This window comes from Dreissena polymorpha, chromosome 14, assembly GCF_020536995.1.
Source record: "Dreissena polymorpha isolate Duluth1 chromosome 14, UMN_Dpol_1.0, whole genome shotgun sequence".
Taxonomy (NCBI): Eukaryota; Metazoa; Mollusca; class Bivalvia; order Myida; family Dreissenidae; genus Dreissena; species Dreissena polymorpha.
The window spans coordinates 47,226,696-47,246,732 of NC_068368.1; the positions used below are offsets into that span (position 1 = coordinate 47,226,696).

The following is a 20,037-nucleotide window of genomic DNA, read 5'->3' on the forward strand; positions in this document are numbered from 1 at the left end:
CCTAAGCGTCCTGAAGCCAGTCTCGCGTTCGCTAGTAAATGTTCGGATATCCTGGCTGGGAATTACCAGGGATTGTATTGTGACACAAAAATAAAAACCACATTTTTGTATCATGTTAAATCTATGTAACCATACCACATCTTCTATTGAAAGTTTGGCTTTTGCTGTTAGGAATATTGATTTTTTTGTGTTAACTTAATTTTACGAAATATTTTGCAAAATATTTGTTGATTTTGAGTACTTATGTTTCTTAAACTTCTCTAAGTAAAACTCAAACCCCCCAGTAATCAGTCAATACTTTGAATTTGAATGTTTCATACTTGACTTAATAATATTAATAATGATCAATACCTACACTTAACATATATTCATAGGGGATACTTTATTTGGATGCATTACCACTTTGAGAACATTTCCTGCAAGCTTTAGGCAAAAATTGACTTTCAAAAACATGGTGATATCAAGATTTCTGTCACGTTTACACATGATAACGTCAACACCATGATGAATATGCAGTCGCCTAGGATACCTGTAGCAATCTTGTCCACCTTCAGCATCAAGGCTCCTCTGTCCAGGGCCTGTCTACGGAACACCCCACAGAAGGTACCTGCAAAGGCGAGGAATCATAAAGAATGCTTGAGAAATGTGAATGCAAGAGTGTTTACAAACCAAATGTGGACGGACGGACAGCAGACAAAGACCAATCCTAAAACCTCACCTGAGCAATCAGGTGAGCTAAAAAGTGTGTTTCAACGATCTGAGACATTTTCCAACTTGTCCAAGAAATCAATAAAACCAATGTATTGACTAAGTTTCACGATGATTAGGCAAAATATGTGACTTCCATAGTGTTGGATCACAAGGTTTCTCTCTATATAGTCACATAAGGAAAACTGCCCCACCCCCCTGGCAGCAATGTTTATTGACTTATCGGGACCATTTGCAAACTCATCTGAGATATATACAAAACCAATCTTTTCACCAAGTTTCATGATTGGGCAAAAAATGTGACTTATAGAGTGTTCACAAGCTTTTTTTACTATGTAAATATAAGAAAACTGCCCCCCCCCCCCCCCCCCCGTCATGTTATTCAACTGACCGGAACCATTTTCCAACTCAACTCTCGTATCAAGAAAACAAATGTGCTGACCATATTTCATGAAAATTGGGCCAAAAATGTGACTTCTAGAGTGTTCACATGTTTTCACTATATACATATAGGGAAAAATGCCCCGCCCACTGGCAGCCATGTTTTTTCACTGATCTTGACCATTTTTCGAACTCGTCAGACATATCAATAAAACCAATGTTTTGATTAACTTTCATGATGATTGGGCAAAAATTGTGACTTCTAGAGTGTTTACAAGGTTTCTCTGTAGCCATGTAAGGAAAACTGCCCCGCCCACTGGCAGCCATGTTTTTCAATGGACCGGAACCACTGTTGAACTCAACCAACATATCATTAAGACAGACATTTAGACAAAGTTACATGAAGATTGGGCATTAAATGTGACTTCTACAGTGTTTACAAGCTTTTTCTTTTTTTTTTTACCTAGTGACCTAGTTTTTGACCCAGCATGACCCAGTTTCGAACTCGATCGAGATATCATTGGAACAAATCTTCTGACCAAGTTTCATGAAGATCGGACAATAAATGTGGCCTCTAGAGTGTTTACGAACAAATGTGGACGGACAGACGGAAGACGGACAAAGACCTGTCACAAAAGCTCCCCTGAGCAATCAGGTGAGCTAAAATAACATCCAACCTCGAATAACAATTAACACATAAATGATACACAAATCTACACTGTATTATTATGAAAACATTAATAATCAAAGGGGAGTAACTACTGTAAACTTTAATGCAATATTAAGAAGAGTTGTCTCGCATGTTACATGACCTTAATTCATGATTGTTTACAAGCCTTTTTACTATATAAATATAAGGAAAACTGCGCCGTCCCCCTTTTCAACAGACCGGAACCATTTTCAAACTTAACTCAGGTATCTAGGAAACAAAAGTTTTGACAAAATTTCATGAAAATTGGGCAAAAAATGTGACTTCTAGAGTGTTGACTTGTTTTCACTATATACATATAGAGAAAAATGCCTCGCCCACTGGTGACCACGTTTTTATTCACCGATCTGGACCATTTTTCGAACTTGTCCGAGAAATCAATAAAACCAATGTTTTGACCAATTTTCATGATGATTAGGCAAAATTTGTGACTTCCAGAGTGTTTACAAGGTTTCTCTACTGCCAAATAAGGAAAACTGCCCCGCCCACTGGTGGCCATGTTTTTCAACCGACCGGAACCACTTTTGAACTCAACCCATATCATTAAGACAAACATTTTGACAAAGTTACATGAAGATTGGGCATGAAATGTGACTTCTAAAGTGATTACAAGTTTTTTCTTTTTTTTGACCTAGTGACCTAGTTTTTGACCCAGCACGACCCACTTTCGAACTCGATCGAGATTTTATTGGGACGAAGCTTCTGACCAAGTTTCATGAAGATCAGACAATAAATGTGGCCTCTAGAGTTTTTATGAACAAATGTCAACGAACGGACGGCGGACAAAGACCGGTCACAAAAGCTCACTTGAGCAATCAGGTGAGCTAAAAATGCAAAAACAAAATAAAAATAATTGGGGGGTGTGGGTTGGGTGGGGTCGGGGGGGTATAGTGTGAGGGTGTGGTCATTTATAAGATGATCTTGAGAAATATATAAAAAAATGTCTTTTTTGGGGGGGGGGCATGGGGGATGGTTTGGGTGGTGTCTATTGTAGTATGTCAGGTAAGAGTTTTTTTGTCAAAGTATCAATCAAATCTGATCATAAATAACAAGGTCATTTTTGTAAAATTTAATTATTTGACCTTGAGAGTCAAGGTCATTCAAAGGTCAAGGTAAAATTCAACTTGCCAGGTACAGTACCCTCATGATAGTATGAAAGTATTTGAAGTTTGAAAGCAATAGCCTTGATACTTTAGAAGTAAAGTGGATGTAAACACAAAATTTAACCATTTTTTCAAAGTAACTAAGTCAATAGGGCCATAATTCCGTCAAAATGACAACCAGATTTATTCAACTTGTTCCGTACAGTCCCCGTATGATAGTTTGTGAGTGTTCCAAGTCTGAAAGCAATAGCTATGATACTTTAGGAGTAAAGCAGCCCAAAACACAAAACTTAACGAAATTTTCAATTTTCTAAGTATAAAGGGGCCATAATTCTGTCAAAATGCCAGTCAGAGTTACATAACTTTGCCTGCACAGTCCCCTTATGATGGTAAGTGAGTGTCGCAAGTATGAAAGCAATAGCTTTGATACTTTAGGAATAAAGTGGGCCTACATTGTAAACACAAAACTTAACCAAATTTTCAATTTTCTAAGTATAAAAAGGGCACATAATTCTGTCAAAATACACGCCAGAGTTATCTAACTTTGGCTGCCCAGTCCCCTCATGATAATTAGTAAGTGTACCAAGTTTGAATGCAATAGCTTTGATGCTTTATGAGAAAAGTGGACCTAAACACAAAACTTAACAAAATTTTCAATTTTCTAAGTATAAAAAGGGCACCTAATTCTGTCAAAATGCACGCCAGAGTTATCTAACTTTGCCTGCCTAGTCCCCTCATGATAGTAAGTAAATGTACCAAGTTTGAATGCAATAGCTTTGATACTTTATGAGAAAAGTGGACCGAAACACAAAACTTAACCGGACACCGACGCCAAGGTGATGACAATAGCTCATTTTTTTTTTCAAAAAATAGATGAGCTAAAAAAAAGATTTTACCTCGTGACCTTGTTTCTAGACACTAATGACCAAGATTCAAATTTTGCCTCAGTTTTGTCAGGATAAACATTTTGACCAAGTTTTATCAAAATTTGAGACATAACTGTTGCCGCTAAAGTGACAAGATTTTTCTAAGATTTGACATGATCACCTAGTTTTTTAAGCAAATTACCCAGATTTATATACAGCCTCTGTGTTTCCCAAATCAACATTTTGACCATGATTAATCAAGACTGACTCATTAATTTGGCCTCTATATAGGTAACAAGCTTTGCCCAAGGTTTGACCTGATGGCAGACATAAGGCATTCACAATAACAAGAGGACCTGAAAGGCCCAAAGTCACTCACCTGAGATAACAAGATATTATTGGGACAAATCTTCTGAACAAGTTTCATGGAGATCGGAAAATAAATGTGGCCTCTAGAGTGTAAACAAGGTTTTACTATAGCCATATAAGGAAAAATGCCCTGCCCCCTGGCAGCCATGTTTTTCAACCAACTGGCATCATTTTCGTACTTGTCCAAGATATTATTGGGATGAATCTTCTGACCAAGTTTCATGAAGATAGGACAGTAAATGTGGCCTCTAGAGTGTTAACAAGTTTTACTATAGCCATTTATAGCCATATAAGGAAAAATGCCCCGCCCCTGGTGGCCATGTTTTTTAAGCAAACAATATCATTTTCGAACTCATCCAAGATATCATTAAGACAAATCTTCTGAACAAGTTTCATGATGATCTCAAATTAAATGTGACCTCTAGAGTGTTAACAAGGTTTTACTATAGCCATTTAAGGAAAAATGCCCCGCCCCGTGGTGGCCATGTTTTTCAACCAACCGGCATCATTTTTTAACTCGTCCAAGATATTATTGAGATGAATTTCTGACCAAGTTTCATGAAGATCAGACAATAAATGTGGCCTCTAGAGTGTTAACAAGATTTTACTATAGCCATAAATAGCCATATAAGGAAAAATGCCCCTCCCCTTGGCAGCCATGTTTTCCAAGCAAACATTACCATTTTCAAACTCATCCAAGATATCATTGAGACCAACCTTCTGACCAAATTTCATGAAGATTGGACAATAAATATGGCCTCTAGAGAGTTAACAAGGCAAATGTTGACGCCGCACAACGCACAACGGACTACGGATAAAAGGCGATCACAAAAGCTCACCATGAGCACGTTGTGCTCAGGTGAGCTAAAAATAGTAAAAGATACAACTGACCATAGAGACATGCTCAAAATATGTGCCAAATAACTTTACTAACAATTGTTTTTTAACCCAATCTGCTTCACAATGGCATCCATAGTCCAGCCATAGAGTTCCTGAAAACAGTAAACCTTTAAAAACATGTACTTTTTTATGCATGACAAAATATGAGTGTTGTTAGATGCATACTGAGTGAATAATTGTTGCCACAAAGCCTTTAGAAATATGTCTTCATTAATCTGCAGCTAAATACACATATAGTTTACAACCAAACTTTCCACAGTGGTTGCAAACTCTATTGTTGTATAAATTGGCCATCTTCTTCCTGAGCATGCAAAGACCAGTTACATTTTGCAATAATTCAATTTACAAGTGGAACATAGTGTTTTTCAAAGCAAAGATGTTAGTGAACTGGATACTTAAAACATAGATATTAATGTATTTTACATTTCAAACATTGAAAATACACGAAGAGTTTGCTAACAATGTTGTAACTACATTATTGTTATCAGGAATATTGTGAAACAAATAAAATACCTGGTAAATATTTTGTATCAAATGCTACATGTATTCCCTCACCTCATATGATATTATCTTCAGTGGTAAACCATACTGCTCTTGATTTCTTTTCACAGTCTGTACAATAATAGGATTTTTGCTTTATATGTATACATAACTTCATCATATTTATAAATTTATTTTTATAATGTTTAATATAATACAAGGTAATGATGTTCACATGGTTAATACATCTGAAGTAAAATTAATAAAAATAAAATTTATTGAATAACAAAACAATAATTAAAAACATGTTTTTTAGCATTTTAGTGGCTTAGTTTTATTTTACAAGTTTTATAAAAAGTTTGGATAGAGTAATATCTGATTGAAGCAAGACCAGACATCTAGGCCTAGCAACTCAAGTCTTCATTTGACGTTTTAAAGTTTCAAAAACAATAATCTTATGATACTAATGTATGATTCTAATAATGTCATTCACAAAAAACATTGACTTTTGTAATATCGATGTTAATTCATTTTAAATGTAAATAACATGCACAAGCTAAATATCTGTACCTCTAGTGAGTCATCGCGGTACCCAGTGATGCCCTCGTCCACTGACAACAGCACCAGATTGACACCGTAGTCATGGCGATCATTCAACAACTTCAGCACATAGGCCAACACTGTGGAATCTGAAACCAAAAATATCTTAATAAGATGACTGACAAATTTCCAGTCAATAGTTATTTTGCCATGGATTTTTAAAAATTCCTTTCATAATCATGTATTAACTTGAATATCAAGAAACTAAACAGAATTAAACAAAATTAGATCAATGTAATAATTTTCACCCAAAACTTATATCCTTCAGAATTATATATTTTTGTAAATGTCATTTGATACTAAATAATATTTTTGGGTTATTATTGTGGAGTATTATGCAAACACAAATTACACGCTACATGTTTACATGTAAAAGCTGTCTTATGGAAACCAATTCTGCTTTTGGGGTTATCTAAACAGACATTCACAAAGATGTCATTCACTAGCTGAGCATGGTGTTTTGTTACCAACAAAGAAAAAAAAAGTAACGACTTTTTCAAAGCAGTGAGTACCTTTCCCTCCAGAGGCCCCAATTGCAATGGTCTCGTTACGTTTGAACAACTCAGCATGTACAATGGTATGGTGAATCTCTTCTTCAAAAGCATGAAAGAAGCATTCTTTGCACAAAGCATTGCCCTGCAAATAGATATAGTCAACATTTCAGTTGCATTCAATTCAAAAAAAGGTGGGGATATTGTGGTGATCTCCGCCGTCCGTCCGTCCGTCTGTCCGTCCGTCTGTCCGTCCGTCCGTCCTGGCCACTATCTCCTCCTACACTAAAAGCACTAGAACCTTGAAACTTACACACATGGTAGCTATGAGCATATGTGCGACCCTGCACTATTTGGAATTTTGATCTGACCCCTGGGTCAAAAGTTATAGGGGTTGGGGTGGGGCCGCGTCAGAAATTATCACTCATTTTTTTAGGTTATTTTACATTTACTTCTTTATTTCTACACCGATTCACTTCAAATTGATACTGGACCTCACCTATGACAATACGGTCAATCTCAACCATGCATGGCCCCATTCCCAAACCTGGGGCGCCCCGCCCACATAGGCCACACCCACCAAAAGTTTCCATTTACTATAATTTTTTCATTTCTACACGGATTCACTTCAAATTGATACTGAACTTTTGTTATGACATTAGGGTCAATCTCAACTATGCATGGCCCCAATCCCAACCCTGGGGCGCCCGCCCACATAGGCCACACCCACCAAAAAATTCCATTTACTATAATTTTTTCATTTCTACACGGATTCACTTCAAATTGATACTGAACTTCTCTTATGACATTAGGGTCAATCTCAACTATGCATGGCCCCATAACCAACCCTGGGGCCCCGCCCACATAGACCACACCCACCCAAAATTGCCTTTACTATAATTTCTTCATTTCTACACCGATTCACTTCAAATTGATATTGAACTTCTCTTATGACAATACAGTCAATCTCAACTATGCATGGCCCCATTACCAACCCTGGGGCGCCCCGCCCACATAGACCACACCCACCCAAAATTGCCTTTTACTATAATTTCTTTATTTCTACACCGATTCACTTCAAACTGATACTGAACCTCTCTTATGACAATACGGTCAATCTCAACTATGCATGGCCCCATTATCAACCCTGGGGCCCCGCCCACATAGACCACACCCACCCAAAATTGCCTTTTACTATAATTTCTTCTTTTCTACACCGATTCACTTCAAATTGATACTGAACTTTTTTTATGACAATATGGTCAATCTCAACTATGCATGGCACAATTACCAACCCTGGGGCGCTCTGCCCACATATGTCACACCCACCCAAAATTGCCTTTTACTATAACTTCTTCATTTCTACACCAATTCACTTCTAATTGATGATGAACTTCTCTTATGACAATACGGTCAATCTCAGCTAGGCATGGCCCCATTACCAACCCTGGGGCACACCTAGGTCAAACATTCGGCGTGGGGATACGCGTCGGCCTCTGCCGCGCCATTTCTAGTTAATCATTTTCATGATCTAAACACACATGTTTTGATTATTTTTAGAACAATCAACTTGAAAACCAACCCTGCTCTCAATATTTTGTAAATTAAAGAAGCATATCACTGTAAACGTCTGCATTAAAATGTCTCAAACATAACACAAGATATTTCTCTCATGGGAAAAGTGACGTCATTAGCCAATGCAAAAAATTATACTTATATAAGAAACAAATATATTTGATAAAATTATTATTATTTCTCTCTGATAAACTTTTATTAAGGTATTTTTTAATTAATTGTATAAAAACATACATTTAAAACAAAAAAATCAGGACCTAAATATAAACTTTTAATATATGAATTACCTCCCTTGATTTGAATATTATTAGTTTACATGTTGTAAAATTAAATATAAGCGTTTACTAAAAATCGACACTAAAGTCAACTTTTTAAACAAAATGTTTTTACTTTCTTAGCTATGTTAGTAAAAATTGATTAAAACTATTGAAAATAAATATTTTTTATGGATTTGCAGTTCCCCATTAACCGTGCTGGCCTGTTAATATTTATTAAAATAGGTAGGGGGAGTAACTGGTATAAAAACGTCGCATATATATTAAGTTTCAAGTAAAAAATTGTGTTTGTGTAAACCTTTATTAATACTCTTAAAATGAGGACATTCGTCTAAAGATATTGCTTTGTAATTGTACCTGCAGATTAAACTGAAAAGTGGCCGATTTTTTAGGTACAATTGCCCTACGAAAATTGATAGTTTATATGTCATTAATTACTGTTCATAAAAGTAACATACACTGATCTAATTTTATTGAAATTTTCATGCTAGGTGAGTTTTGAACCCAGGATTATATATGTGAAGTTTAGTTTCAACCAGTTGCCTAAAACAAAAGATTTTGTTAAAATAGTCCCAAAAGTGGCCGGAATTACGTACCCGACCAGTAAGTTTGTTTATTTACTTTAGTTTCAAGCATTTATACTTGCTATATATACATGTATTGATTATTTTGATATAGCTATGTACATTTTTACTTGCTGTCTTCGAATTTACTTACTATCCCAATTCCCAAGCAAGTACACAGTTCTGGCAGGTCAAAGTTGCAAGCAACCTTCCCGATAAATCAAAAGAATTTTTCTGATAGCTTATATCTTTTTTCTTGACAAATTGCAAATTGGTTTATATTATTTGATTATGATTTAAGTCCAAAATTTGTAAAGTCAAAAGTAATAAAACAAGATGTCACTGCTTTCAATGCTCATTTTATTGACTGGTTAATCAATAATTGGTGAGGACGGTACTAGTCAGTAGTGTACATGTAGGTTTTGTTTATATGGAAATAATCTAGCACATGTGTATAGCTTGTTGGGTGTATTGACCTTTGACAATAACACTGTAATGCTATTACTTGTGCAACTTTACCTACATACCCTTTTATGTCACTAAAATATCAAGAAGCTTCTCCTTTTTATACAAACAGAAAACAACAAAATGTGTTCAATAATACACATCCAAAACTTTTAAAGTATTGACTTGTTCTCAGAAAAATTGCTTTAAAATTTTTACTTTTTTCTGCAGAAAATCCTCATTTTGCCTAGTAATTGTGTTTTGTCTCAACCAGTTTTGCAAATACATTGATATTGTTATTCATCATAAATATATACAAATATAACCCAGACAATTTGTTTCATATGTGAGATGAAAACACAATTTGTTTTCTGAACAAAAGACAGACATAGTGATGATCCCATATTAAGACTTATCGGCAATTTATGGGGTTTTCCCAATATGGGTGAGTGTTTGTGTAGTTATGACTTGTACATTATTTTAATATTTGTGTACCCTGAGTTGAATTCAATAGTTAAGACCATTATGGTGGTATAGAAGACATCAAAAACATTTTTTCTTCACATGCACATGATCACATGTAGATCTTTACATGCACACATAAAGACAAATACATTTCAGTTATCACTATATCCTTCCCTACCTAGCTCTCAATGTTTTCAGTGCTACAAAGTCAACATGCCATCATGCTTTTCTTGTATATAAAGTGTTGTCGAATATGCAGCATAATCTTTGTTAAAAGTAACACTTCCTACTTAATAACATCTTTTAATTTTCCATTTGAACAAAAAGGCTCGAATTTTTAAATGATTTGGTTTCTACTTTTTTTAATACCCTTGCAAATGAAGTTTGAGTGCCGGTTATTGTAGTCTCTCTGCTGGTCAGTTGGTCTGTAAGTAAATTTTGGAGTGATTTCCTTTCCAATGTCTCAAGCAATATAATTAAAACATGTGATCAGCAAATCTTTAATCATTTCACAACATCCATACTTATCATGACAGCGGCAATGTTGAATAAAATATATACTAGTCTATGGACAAGTGTTGTTGGACAATTAGTGCATAGAAATTCCATATATTTTCTGAATCTGGATAGTTAGGTTGCAGGGCCTTTTAGGGGATGGGTCGCAACAGGAGAGATTAATCCAACAGTGGATCATTTATTTAGCGCAGTCTTGAAACCCTTGACAGTGGCTGTACATACATGTACAACACTGTCACTACGTTTGTTCCAGTCCAAAACAGTTCTAGTAAAAAATGAGTTTTTAAATTGCTCAGTTCTATACAAGAAAGTTAACAAAAAAATGTGTTATTAGTCACTTGGCTGTCTAGAATGTTCGAATCTTGTTAGTCATTTCATGATTAACCCATTTATGCCAAGTGGACTCTCCTATCCTTCTAAATTGGATCAATTTATTTCTAAAATTAGGGATGTCTAGTATATTTATTTCTATATTTAGAATAATTCTTACAGAAATTCCTTAAAGCAAACAGCATAGACCCAGATGAGACGCCGCATTATGCCGCGTCTCATCTGGGTCTACGCTGTTTGCAATGTCCTTTTTTCAGGACGCTAGGCATAAATGGGTTAATGTTTTGTTTCTTTTTTTGCTGGTGTTAGTATGTCTTGACAAGGTAAAGCTGGCACCTCCCCCCACTACTTGAACAGGGAAGTAAGTCGATACGTGTTTCATCTGTGCTGTAGACATTGAAGTCCCAGTATGTTCAGAAATGGAAGAAACACAGCCTTCATCATCTGCGATAAATCTAGATGATTGTGCCTGGATGCGCTAAATTTTGTCAATTTGCAAGATAAGGGTCCCATACTACAGAGCTGTACTCAGTCATGATCTGACTAGAGCTACAGTACAGCCAAAGCGGAACAAACGTATTTTGCGATCCGCGGCGGCAAGGCCAAACGAGTCGATGCCGCGTCAGTTGTTGAAGCCGCGTCAGTATGCAGCGGCAAGTCACATTTCGCCGCGAAACTTCGCATCTGTTCGCCGAGGCCTGCCGCGATCCGTGACATGATGCCGAGTCAATGCGCATCATGAAATAAAAAAACCTTTTTAAAATTATTAGTTACAAGTAGTTAACAAATTTTGAAAGAACAATTATAATAATAACTAGAAATGGCGCGGCAGAGGCCGACGCGTATCCCCACGCCGAATGTTTGACCTAGGTGTGCCCCAGGGTTGGTAATGGGGCCATGCATAGCTGAGATTGACCGTATTGTCATAAGAGAGGTTCAGTATCAATTTGAAGTGAATCGGTGTAGAAATGAAGAAATTATAGTAAAAGGCAATTTTGGGTGGGTGTGGTCTATGTGGGCGGGGCGCCCCAGGGTTGGTAATGGGGCCATGCATAGTTGAGATTGACTGTATTGTCATAAGAGAAGTTCAATATCAATTTGAAGTGAATCGGTGTAGAAATGAAGAAATTATAGTAAAGGCAATTTTTGGTGGGTGTGGTCTATGTGGGCGGGGCCCCAGGGTTGGTTATGGGGCCATGCATAGTTGAGATTGACCCTAATGTCATAAGAGAAGTTCAGTATCAATTTGAAGTGAATCCGTGTAGAAATGAAAAAATTATAGTAAATGGAATTTTTTGCTGGGTGTGGCCTATGTGGGCGGGCGCCCCAGGGTTGGGATTGGGGCCATGCATAGTTGAGATTGACCCTAATGTCATAACAAAAGTTCAGTATCAATTTGAAGTGAATCCGTGTAGAAATGAAAAAATTATAGTAAATGGAAATTTTTGGTGGGTGTGGCCTATGTGGGCGGGGCGCCCCAGGGTTGGGAATGGGGCCATGCATGGTTGAGATTGACCGTATTGTCATAAGAGAGGTCCAGTATCAATTTGAAGTGAATTGGTGTAGAAATAAAGAAGTAAATGTAAAATAACCTAAAAAAATGAGTGATAATTTCTGACGCGGCCCCACCCCAACTGCTATAACTTTTGACCCAGGGGTCAGATCAAAATTCCAAATAGTGCAGGGTCGCACATATGCTCATAGCTACCATGTGTGTAAGTTTCAAGGTTCTAGTGCTTTTAGTGTAGGAGGAGATAGTGGCCAGGACGGACGGACAGACGGACGGACGGACGGACGGCGGAGATAAACACAATATCCCCACCTTTTTTTCAAAAAGCGTGGGGATAATTAAAATCATAATAAATTTATTGTGCGCGGATTGTATTAGCATATACATGTAAGCATAGTTAATGTGTCTGGCCAATTAAGTTTGTTTCCCACCCGTAGCGTATGTATTTCACACATAAACAAGGTCACATAATTATGTTTTCGCACATACAAGTGGCCAAGGCTCCAGCATATGGAGGATTTATAAATTAATTGCATGTTGATTTTTCTATTATATTTAAGCTGAGAAAATTAGCAGTTTGAAGCCACATCGATAATCAAAACGGTGACGACGTATTTGTTGTTTTGTTAATTATCAGCTTATTATAACTATTGTTTGAATATGCGTATATAAACACGTTTCATTTTGTTCATATTATACAGTTAATATCGCTACTAATTACCCGATAATCCCGTATATTCCAGTTTTAAAGCAAATGCTGGTGAATATTTACGATACACAAACATTCTCGATATTTCCTCAAGTATCAAATACATTTTGGCATTTGTTACTATTTATAGAGATGATGAAATAACGTCTAATCGGGGCGTTTCTTTTCCAGCGATTTACGCCTGACGTGATGTTCATGTATTTATACAACACAAAATACATCCAAACTTTCCAAACGACGTTCCACATGTCTGCATAATTTTTGCGCGCTTTTTATGAAACAAAGGATATTTTAGCACTGTTTATTTGACGCTAGAATTTGCTAAGGTCGCGTTAGCATTAAAATTCGGAAGTGTGTTTCGGATTAAAAATTTAATAATGATAATCGAACGAAACATTAACAGTTGCGCGTAATTAATTCTACGCTACACTTACATGTATGTACATGTAGGTGGATATCTCTTCACTTGATCCGCTGCGTACGTATGCAGTGGATTTACGTCGCGAAAGTACGCGAGGATAATACAGACTCGACGTTGTTGCGCGGATCGATGCCGAATGCCACGGCGATACGCCGCGTGAACACACGATTCGGCCGCCGCGTACTTATAATCTGGCCGTGGCGTAGCCGCGGATTATGTTTGTGCCGTGTTGGCTGTACTGTAAGTACGCTGTTATTCTGAAGTTGATCCTGCAGTTTTTGAGGTTTCTCAGTATGAATCCTATAACTATGAGTGCAATTTGCTTTTTAACTATTTTGCAGGGCTTTCTACTGGCCATTTAACGATCCCTCGCCGGGGCGCTTGAATTTCGAAATCAGAGTCCCCGGGGCGCTTGAAATTTTCCGATCAGTGTATTTTTCAGTAAAAGAAAGTGGAGATTGTTAAACAAAATCAAGGTTTCTCTATCAGTGCATCAATATTCCCTGTTTTAGAAGAGCACTCGGTACCTCCTTTTACAAGTAATCGCCATAAACACCACACGGGGTAATGGATAATCCACTGATAAGACGCGCGTATCGATTATTCTAGCCACATTACACAATCATTTAAATGCTGACAAGGATGTATCAGGTAACTTTCCAGTCGTCAAACTGTGATGTTCATCGTCCAATCGGTTACGCAAATGCTTATGAGGGCGAAGTAAACTGTCGACCATTATTTTTTATTGACGTTGGGCACGAAGTAAAAGTTTATCACATCTTGATTAGCAAGAAGTTAAACCATTTACGTAATATAAAACTGGTAACTAGTACAGTACATTAAAGACGTTTTCGGGCATCATCATCACACCTTTTTACTGTAAACAAGTGTTACCTACATGTTGTATGACTCATAATTAATACGAGAAATTAATTGCAAGTGGTAAACAATTAATTTCTTATAGCGTGTAAGTTGTGCAAATAACACCTGGTTACAATTATGCAATAACAATTTTATTCCAGTACATGTATATTTCATCATGTCCATTTAGAACTGATTCATCTGGTTTTTCTGACATTTATTCGAGACATAATGCACTTTAAAACAAGGGACAAAATTGTCACAAAACCAGGTTTTCATTGTGAAAAAAAATCTGATTAAGGGAGACAACTCAAACTGAACTTTTGAAATGAACAAACAAAATTAACCCCCTTTGTAAGTTTGTTTCAAAATAAATCTACAGTACAGCCAAAGCGGCACAAACATAATCCGCGGCTACGCCACGGCCAGATTATTAGTCCGCGGCGGCCGAATTGTGTGTTCAGGCGGCATATCGCCGTGGCACTCGGCATCGATCCGCGCAACGACGCCGAGTCTGTATTAACCACGCGTACTTTCGCGGAGTAAATCCGCCGCATACGTACGCGGCGGATCGAGTGAAAAGATATCCACCTACATGTACATACATGTATGTGTAGCGTAGAATTAATTACGCGCAACTGTTTATGTTTCGTTCGATTATCATTATTAAATTTGTAATCCGAAACACACTTCCGAATTTTAATGCTAACGCGTCCTTTGGCAAATTCTAGTGTCAAATAAACAGTGCTAAAATATCCTTTGTTTCATAAAAAGCGCGCGAAAATTATGCAGACATGTAAAACGTCGTTTGGAAAGTTTGGGTGTATTTTGTGTTGTATAAGTACATGAACATCACGTCATGCGTAAATCGCGTGTTCAGTGGAGAAAAAAACGCCCCGATTAGACGTTATTTCATCATCTCTATAAATAGTAACAAATGCCAAAATGTATTTGATACTTAAGGTAGCGCACCTCTAATGATTTCCCGCGATTTCTTCGAAGGTTGAAGAGCCTACTATTAGGTGCCGTAGCCTAGTGGTTAAGGCGATAGACTAGAAATCTTTTGGGATATTCCCGCGCAGGTTCGAATCCTGCCGACGACGTATACTTTTTTGCGACGCGTTTTATTTATTTTCTAACGTAATTTGATTTAATATGGCATATAAGCTATATTTATTGTTAAATATGTTGCAATTTTTGTGCACATTCTTCAATTATTAAAATTAAAACAACGTTATGGCGAAATTGGGTGATTTACTGTTGAAAATACGAACCATGCATGTTGCATTTTTATTTTTATTTCAAAAAGTAAACGGTAAATCCGTCTATGTCTTGGTATTTTTGCTGTATATAGTGTTTCTATAAAAACTAAGTTTAAAATATGACTTAAATGATACTATTTTGAATTTTATGACACTTTGTTTTTAACCGACCCAATTTTTACTTGGCTGAAATCACTTACATTTCATGGCGCTCTTCCATAGATAAAAAATTGTAAAAAATAAATGTCTGTAAAAGAATACTTATTTCATCTTGTTTAAACTTTAAACACCTTTACAGCATCTGTACACACCAACTGCATGCCCATATTTGGAAATTTGAATGAATTATGGAACTTTTATATACCCCAGGGGTGAAAATAAACTGGACAAAAGCCGAGCGTGGGGGTGGTTTTGAAAAAATCTGTATATTTTTTTAAAAAGCATGGAAAGCCTACCTACAAATTTGCATGTAGTTCAGTGAAATGATGCTGATTAAGAAAATAATTAATTAGATCATATTTGGATATGTGTCCATTAGAGGTGCGCTACCTTAAGGAAATATCGAGAATGTTTGTGTATCGTATATATTTACCAGCATTTGCTTTAAAACTGGAATATACGGGATTATCGGGTAATTAGTAGCGATATTAACTGTATAATGTGAACAAAATAAAACGTGTTTATATACGCATATTCAAACAATAGTTATAATAAGCTGATAATTAACAAAACTACAAATACGTCGTCACCGTCTTGCTTATTGATGTGGCTTCAAACTGCTAATTTTCTCAGCTAAAATATAATAGCGGAATCAACATGCAATTAATTTATAAATCCACCATATGCTGGAGCCTTGACCACTTGTATGTGCGAAAACAAAATTACGTGACCTTGTTTATGTGTGAAATACATACGCTACGGGCGGGAAACAAACTTAATAATTGGCCAGACACATTAACTATGCTTACATGTATATGCTAATACAGTCCGCGCACAATAAATTGATTATGATTTAAATCATTATTATAATTGTTCTTTCAAAATTTGTTAACTACATGTAACTAATAATAAAAAAAAATAATTTCATGATCGCATCGACTCGGCATCATGTCGCGGACCGCGGCATGCCTCGGCGGACAGATGCGAAGTTTCGCGGCGAAATGCGCCTTGCCGCCGCATACTGACGCGGCTTCAACGACTGACGCGGCATCGACTCGTTTCGCCTTGCCGCCGCGGATCGCGAAATACGTTTGTTCCGCTTTGGCTGTACTGTATTTTAAGTTGTGGTGACCTTGACATTGGAGATATTGACGTGATTCTTTTGTGCGACACACCGTCCCATGATGGTGAACAAATGTGCCAAATAATTGTAAAATCTCACAATGAATGACATAGTTATGGCCCTGACAAGCTCATTTATTGCCAATTTTGACCTTTGAACTCAAAGTGTGACCTTGACCTTGGAGATATCGACGTAATTATTTCGCGCGACACACCGTCCAATGATGGTGAACAAATGTGCCAAATAATTTTAAAATATGACAATGAACGACATAGTTATGGCCCGGACAAGCTTGTTCCGCCAGCCCGCCAGCCGCCCGCATTTGCCAATCTAATAACCAGTTTTTTCCTTCGGAAAACCTGGTTAAAAATTCGTTGAATTAATTACGCACACTTGTAAATGTTTCGTCCGATAATCAATACTTAGAAGACTGATGATGTTATCCTCGTGGACAAATAAAATTTCATGCATAATTCTGTCAAAACATTTATTCGACTCTTATGTTTAAACAAATTATCGTTGAATTCATAACACAACTGTTAATATTTGTTGAAATCTCAAATGGGAATAATTAAATCAGAAACACGTTCCCAGAAGTCGATGTTAACGCGTTTTTAATCTGAAACACACTTTGAATGTAAATGTTAGCGCAACGTTAAAATATTCTTGCTTCAAATTAGCAGTGCAAATTTATTTTGTGGCGAAAAATTTTCTCAATCAAAAAGAGCGCAAAAATTATGCAGCATGTACAACGTCGGGACATGTGTATTGTGCGTATATTGAACGTTTTAACAAGCACACAACATGCCAGGGGATTGACGCATGTTCAGAGGCAATATTTCATCAAATCTATATTCACTTAAAATTTATTTGATACTATAGAAAAATGGCAAAGTTTGTGTTAAAGAAATACTTAAGAGCTTTTATCGTAAATATTTACCAGAAATTGATTTATAAAAACAGAATAAATGGGATTATCGGGTAACAAATAGAAACTTGAAAAGAATACAGTAATAGAGTCGAGTTGAAACATTTGTATTGGGGAATCGTTCGAGTCGGGATTTTACTAAAATAACCTATGTGCGGGAAAGTTTTAAAACAATTAAACAATATAACAAAAGATATATATTTTAAAATGACTGGGGGATTTTCTTGAAGAGTCATAGCGCACCAAATGACGTCTTTTGATGCTGTTTCACTTTGAGTTAAAACACACCACAGAACGTGAATTGACACTTTAAATTAAAAAAAAAACAAAAAAAACCACCCCTATCAGCCCTGGGGCGCCTAACAAAAATTGATGTGGAAATCACTGATTTTGCTAATATGGTCACCGTGTCACCAGACCTGATAGAATGATAAGTAGCATCACTGTCATAATGCATGTTGTCTTGATGTTCGTGGTTTTTCTTTTTTTAGATTCATTCATTGTGCAGCCAAATGAAGTTTTTTGGGTGAAATACTTTCAAACCTGTTCCGATCAATGTAGATTTGTGATGACAGGGAGATGGATCTGACTGAAGTGGAAATGTACTATAGCAATACAATAATGAGCAAACATTTCAACAGGATAGGTGTGTGTTTCCTTGGTTTGGTAGCCATCTTGAATGTTTTGGAAGCATGGACGAAAGTCAGGATTGGTTACCAGCCTACCTGAGTGGTTTAGGGTAAAAGCTGACAATTTCGGACGTCGTGAAATTTTGGACACTTTACCGATTATAAACCACTCAAGCTTGAAACAGATGAATAATTTCGGCGATTTTAAACCAAAATTTATGTTACAGTGTTTTCATTTATTAAACCAGTCAATAAAACATGTCTGTCACATGATGTTTATTTAAGCCGCACACATTTAACTCCCTTTACACCCTCGCATCAAACTTCCATAGGCGCCAAATTTGAAACATGTGAAAGGTATTGTGTTTTTTTACATACATTAAAAGGTATATTGCATCTATGACATAATTATCTTAACAATCGTGCAGTTTGATTTTAAGACTTGATAAATGTTACAAATATATATCATTTTCTATTTAAAATCTAATTTAAAACCCCTTTTAAAAATGTCAGAAATTAACATCCGCCAATGATCCAAGTGACTGTACTTTCGAACCTTTACATACTGGAATTTCAGACAACTTTAAAATACCCCAAAATGAAGATAAATTAGGCATGGCAAACTTTTTTTTTTAGATGGCATGAAAATAAAACAAGAGCACCGCCTTGCGGGTGCAGACCGCTCATCTATTTTCTTTTTAAAGGTGAAGGGACTCTCATTTTCAATCACAAAGGAGGGAGGGGTGAAGTGAAGAGGGGTGTATAGTGTGGGGGTGTGGGCATTTATTACATTATCTTCCAAAAATGCGAAAAAAATGCAAAAATGCAACAACAAAAAATTCCAGGGGGGGGGGGGGATTCTTGGGTGCGATGGTTGGACGGTATTTCAAACATAAAATAATATAAATAAATATTTCTGTTTTTTAACTGTTAAAAAAAAAAATTGGGGGGTGGGGTGGGGATTGGGGGTATAGTGTGAGGGTGTTAGTGTTTTTCCCAGGCCATTTTAGCGTGGCGAAAAGCCAAGCCGCCCTCCCGGATCGCCACGCTGCCCTTTTCAATGGCAAATTTCGCCACGCGCCCTTTTTTTCAAAGGCAAATTTCGCCACGCGCCCTTATCGATAACATCTTTATTGCCTTACGATCTAACTTCGTCTGCAAAATCAGCTTCCTTGATTGTCTGTGACGCTCCGACTGTGCTTGATTTACTCGAGAGACGTCAACGTCAAATCGACTGTATTTAATTGAGCAGGTTTAATCTATAACAGTGCTCGATTTATAGGTAGGTCTTACTGACTGCTCCAAAGCTGTGAATTAGTCATGCATGAATAACCCCGTGTCAGTATCAATCGATAATGCCGGAGGCTATGATATACCAAGCGCACTTTTCGCTCGGCAATGTGTACTCCACCACGATATAATCTTACTTCGGAGACTTTTAATGAAAAACTCGATGTTATTCTCGAGGCAATTGTGCTTTGCATGAATTATTCAGTTATATCAAAACATATATTTTTACGCATAATTACATTTAAATTCACAAACAAATTTATTCTTTATCGTTTTCGTCTTTAAGATAATTAGATCTTATTATTGAAATAATTACTGAGACGTATAATATTTTATCAAAATGCGAATTGCGTATACGATTTAACGTTGC

The 20,037-nt window shown here is 36.6% G+C and overlaps 1 protein-coding gene across 2 annotated transcripts in view; it reads right to left on the reverse strand.

The window, feature by feature from the left end:
- Positions 1-20,037, reverse strand: part of LOC127858544 (cytoplasmic tRNA 2-thiolation protein 1-like) — a 49,218-nt gene that overhangs the window by 14,539 nt on the left and 14,642 nt on the right. For both annotated transcript variants that reach the window (XM_052395757.1, XM_052395758.1), the window contains exons 2-6: positions 6,629-6,752; positions 6,087-6,205; positions 5,592-5,648; positions 5,071-5,128; positions 530-607 (exon numbers count right to left, since the gene is read on the reverse strand). In XM_052395757.1, the coding sequence (XP_052251717.1) occupies positions 530-607; positions 5,071-5,128; positions 5,592-5,648; positions 6,087-6,205; positions 6,629-6,752 (436 nt within the window). The remainder of the gene's footprint in view (positions 1-529; positions 608-5,070; positions 5,129-5,591; positions 5,649-6,086; positions 6,206-6,628; positions 6,753-20,037) is intronic.